Source organism: Panicum virgatum, chromosome 3K (genome assembly GCF_016808335.1).
Source record: "Panicum virgatum strain AP13 chromosome 3K, P.virgatum_v5, whole genome shotgun sequence".
NCBI lineage: Eukaryota > Viridiplantae > Streptophyta > Magnoliopsida > Poales > Poaceae > Panicum > Panicum virgatum.
In genome coordinates this window covers 53,993,531-53,997,652 of record NC_053138.1, presented here as the reverse complement: position 1 = coordinate 53,997,652, position 4,122 = coordinate 53,993,531, and the positions used below count along the sequence as shown (strand labels likewise).

Here is a 4,122-nt window from a genome sequence, read left to right as displayed (position 1 = left end):
TGTGTCCCACTAGGAGGAGAGGAGCAGCCTGCGACGCCGACAAGAAAGGGGACGGACCGCCCACCCTGCCGACCAGGAAGGGGAGCTGCAGTCTACACTGGCGACAAGGGAGGGGACGAGGTTGAAGCACCGGCTGAACCCACATCGGAGGAGGTATAGGCATGTTGCTCGAGTTTCTGCCCTCATGATGAACTGATGTTTGATTACCACTAAATCTTTTCTTCTCTGAAGTAGTTTGGACTTGACTGGTTGAATGTGTTGTGCAACAAATAGATTTTTCAGGAACATACTCGCTGCATCTTTGCTTCAGTTCTTTTAATTTTAGCATTTTAATCAAACATCAGTTCATGGGCTCATGGATTTGCTTCGAATCTTTTTGTGATAGTTAGAAGAAATGTTAGAATAATTGTTAATGATTCTCTTTGATAAATTACATTGAACAGGGACAGAATAATAGTTTGTTTCTGTTGTGTGCTGTGTTTGTGATGTGTTTGCGATCCACTTTTTTTCATAGATCTTGGACAGGGGTTTATTTCTAGCACTATGTCAGTAGCTGACCATAGTTGGATGTACAATGGATGGAATGACAATGGTTGTCATTCTCAGGATTGGGTGCACAACACGAATGCTTTTCTAGACCATGCTTTTAGTGCTGATCCTAATGCTGAAAAACGTGGAGTAGGGTGGATTTACACGAGAGAGAGTCCAAGATCCAGCTGCCTTTCTCCTTCGTCCACGGGCCCCCTTGGCCCCACAGATGATGTCGGGGATGTCCGAATGCCGTCCCCTGGTGCGGTGGGCGACGTGCGCTCCGATCGTGGTGCCCCGACGCATCGCGCGTAGCAGGCTCTGACAGGACAAGCCCCCCCCCCCCCCCCCCCACTTGTCGGGTGGCGCAGACCCCATCGTGGTGGGCGACATGTGCACTGACAGAATAGGCAGTAAGCCTCGACGCGCCGGGCGGTGGGAGCTTGCCGTTATGGCCAGTCACCTCCGCGGGTCATGTCCAGTTGGGCCATCGCCTACCCCTGCATAATGATGAATCTAGACATCCGAATTTTTAGAACAAATTTGATATTTTAAAATAGATATATTTAAAATTTTATGCTAATTTTTTTTTATATTATCAAGCATATTATTACACATAAGAATAAAATGTGAAAAAAGATTCGAATCCGTATCCGATCCATATTCGAATTTTTATATCTATTATTTGAGAATATATATGATAAATTTGAGGTTTAGTTTTTATGAATCTTTATAAGATCAATGTTAAATACAAGGCTATGAATTTACATAGTAAATTCTATATTTTATTTGTCTATAATCGAAGAAAAATGACTAAAAATCTAACATTCGAATAAACATCCGAATCCATCCTTACTCCTGCACCATAGTTTTGACTCCCGATGCGACCTTCTGCGCAATGGGACTCCGAGCGCCCCTTGTCCTCGAGGCGGGCGAGGCGGGCCCTTCCCCCTAGGGGTCGAGCGAGGTGGAGCCCTCCCCTGTGGGGTGGGGCGAGATACCATGTGCCTTGTGCCTAGGCCCGCTGCTGGCCAGCTGCGGCCGTGTGGTGTCCTGGTTGGGCCAGTTGCACAGATTGGGGGGTTAACCCTGTGCTTAGCGCTCCAATAACTGTGATTGGAGTATCCATGGTATTCGCCCCTGTCACCAACATTTTTTTAGAAAATCGGTTTAGCGATCTTCATTTTTATAATTAAATGATCAAATCCTGTACCATGTCATAGTCAATCTTATTGGCCCATTCGTTTGGCTTAGTTTCATCATCTGAGACTATCTCGGTTAGGTTTGATCTTTCATTGACGTGATTAAGCTAGACTCATTGGTTTGATTCAAGGTGTTATGGCTCGAGTTGTTAATCAACTATCTTAGTTGACCACCGTCACGAGTTATGACTAAACTCTGTTATAATTAGATTCGTCGGCGTAAATTTTGTTTATTTTGTCGCCCTGGTTGTTAGCATTGTCTCGGTTCGGTCTGATCTGACTAATGGTGATGGTAATTGGGTTCACCAATCTATATGTGTTTCTTTATGATTGAGTTTGTTTTTAATTCTAGCTGTCCTATGATAATGGGCTTTATAGGCGATGATCATGTTGACGCATCAGACTAAATGGCCGATATCATTTTGTGTAACTATTCAGAACATTAGCCGATAGGTTCATTGTTAATTACTGATTAAATTTCCACATCGACACCTATTGTGCGCCTGTTTTGGGTCTGCCTGTGGGCTTGTGTTTTCTGCTCGCCCGTTTAGCCTTTACATGTTGTTTCTCCGACTCCATTTCTCCCCTAGACCCTAACCGAACAGCTCCTCCCAGCAGAGAGGTTATTTTGGGGGTGAAAATTGGTGAGTGACAGATAATGAATATCAATCAGTAGACAAGTAGACGCTTATTTTTAATTTTAATAAAATGGAAGCCATCTTTCGAACTATTCAAGTTCAAATTTGCCCGTTTCAACGATGTATCCTCGTTATCTAATTTTATAGTTGAAGGTTGGAAATTATATTTTTATGTTAATTGTGTAAACTGAATTTTTTTGCTTCCTCGCAAAATAAATAAATAAACTGGACCTTTTTCCGAGACATTTAATTTGCACCTGAGCTGCCGAACTTGGCGACAACGGAGTCCAAGTAGTCGAGCGCTCGGCCGTTGTGGCTGTGGATCGCGGCGGCGGCCGTCGTGGCCGGCGAGTCGAAGAAGGACCCGTTCTTCCTTTGGTACGCCGCGGCCGCCTGGTCCCAGTCCAGCAAGTCCCCCAAGCCTTCTCCCACGTAGGCCATGAAAGCATCTTGGCCACCTCCAGAAGCAGCAGCCATGCTGTCGAGCTCGACGTCGCGCAGCCGCAGGACGGCGTCGACGTCGGCTTGGCGGACCAGGGGGATCTCCAGCCCCATGCCGATGGCCCGCGCGACCATGCCGGGGAAGATGACGTCGAACCCGGCCGGCGCGTCGTCGTTGCGGCTGCCGTCCGTCACGCTGGACCAGTTGCGCCCGATGAAACTCAGCCCTGGAGCAACGGCGGCGGCGGCGTGTTATATTAAGACGACAACGACGACGTCATCGCCGGCGGCCGGCGGGAAAGGGATCGGATATAGACGGATACCTCTCGCGACGGCATCGCCGCCGACGCCCCACGTCGCGAGCGCGAGCACGCACGCGAGTGTGGACAAGAGCGCGTCCTTGCGCAGCGAGGGGTCATCGCCGCCGGGCCCCCACGACCCGTCGTCCCGTCGCTGGCTCTGCAGGACCCAGTCCACGCACCCCGGGTACTGCGGCGCCGGCGGGGACCCCGCCCGAGCTGGCGCCGGCACCATCGCGACCCACGCCGTGTCGTACGCCGACGGCGGCGGCGCCTCGGCGCTCAGGAGCCGCTCTCTGATCACCGCCGTCTTGTCCTCCTGCTTAGTTACCCGCTCCAGCACTCCTGCGGCGCCGCCGCGTCTTGCGGCGGCCGAGCCGGTCCGCCGCGCGCGCGGCTGCACCGCCAGCTGCGGCTTGAGGCGACAGCGGTTGCTCTGCGGCGGCGCCCGCCCGACTCCCGATCGAGGTCGACGAGGAGCAGCGGTGGCCCGGTGCCCAAAGAGGGCGAGATGCTGAGGCGCGGCGAGGGCGAGCCCCAACGGCGTCATGGCCGCCATTGCACGCACAGCTCTCGCTAGAAGTTCAGACTACGCAGCAGAGGTTGATGCTTCGAGGACGGCGAGGACGCTACGTCGTTTTATTGTTTAATTATTTAAAGAGCCGCGAGGACGGTGGCGAGGAGAGAAAATTGCGAAAGATGACGGGCAGTGGTGGTCGCGTCGTTTGTTTATTTTTTCAGCTAGTACCTGTGGCCAACAACTCGGCTCGCCAAGGACGGTACATACTGAAGTGATTGCATGCATTATTGTGGGTAGGTATGTCAATTAACTTAACTTCCACGCAAATATGAGCTCGAGTGACTACAAAATGAGGTCAATCGGCCTCCCCTAGGCTAGCCGGCCTATGATTTTTGCTGAATTTTCACCGTATTTGCTGTGGACGCTCCTTAGGGGGCCGGCCGGCCTGGTCAAGGCTGGTCGGCCTAGCTCAATCTTCCTTTTGGTCCTCTCCT

The 4,122-nt window shown here is 51.0% G+C and overlaps 1 protein-coding gene across 2 annotated transcripts; it reads right to left on the bottom strand.

The window, feature by feature from the left end:
- Nucleotides 1-413: 413 nt before the first annotated feature.
- On the bottom strand, nt 414-3,856 carry LOC120699630 (dolabradiene synthase KSL4, chloroplastic-like). 2 transcript variants are annotated; one of them, XM_039983643.1, is made up of 3 exons: nt 3,133-3,855; nt 2,626-3,036; nt 414-1,044 (listed from the first exon to the last, which is right to left on the bottom strand). In XM_039983643.1, exons 1-3 carry the CDS (start codon nt 3,665-3,667, stop codon nt 1,001-1,003), a joined length of 990 nt encoding a protein of 329 aa, XP_039839577.1. In that variant the 5' UTR covers nt 3,668-3,855; the 3' UTR covers nt 414-1,000. The 2 variants fall into 2 exon arrangements, with proteins under 2 accessions (XP_039839577.1, XP_039839575.1); XM_039983641.1 differs by lacking the exon at nt 414-1,044 and adding an exon at nt 1,247-1,668 and having other exon boundaries at nt 3,133-3,856.
- Between the last annotated feature and the right edge of the window lie 266 nt (nt 3,857-4,122).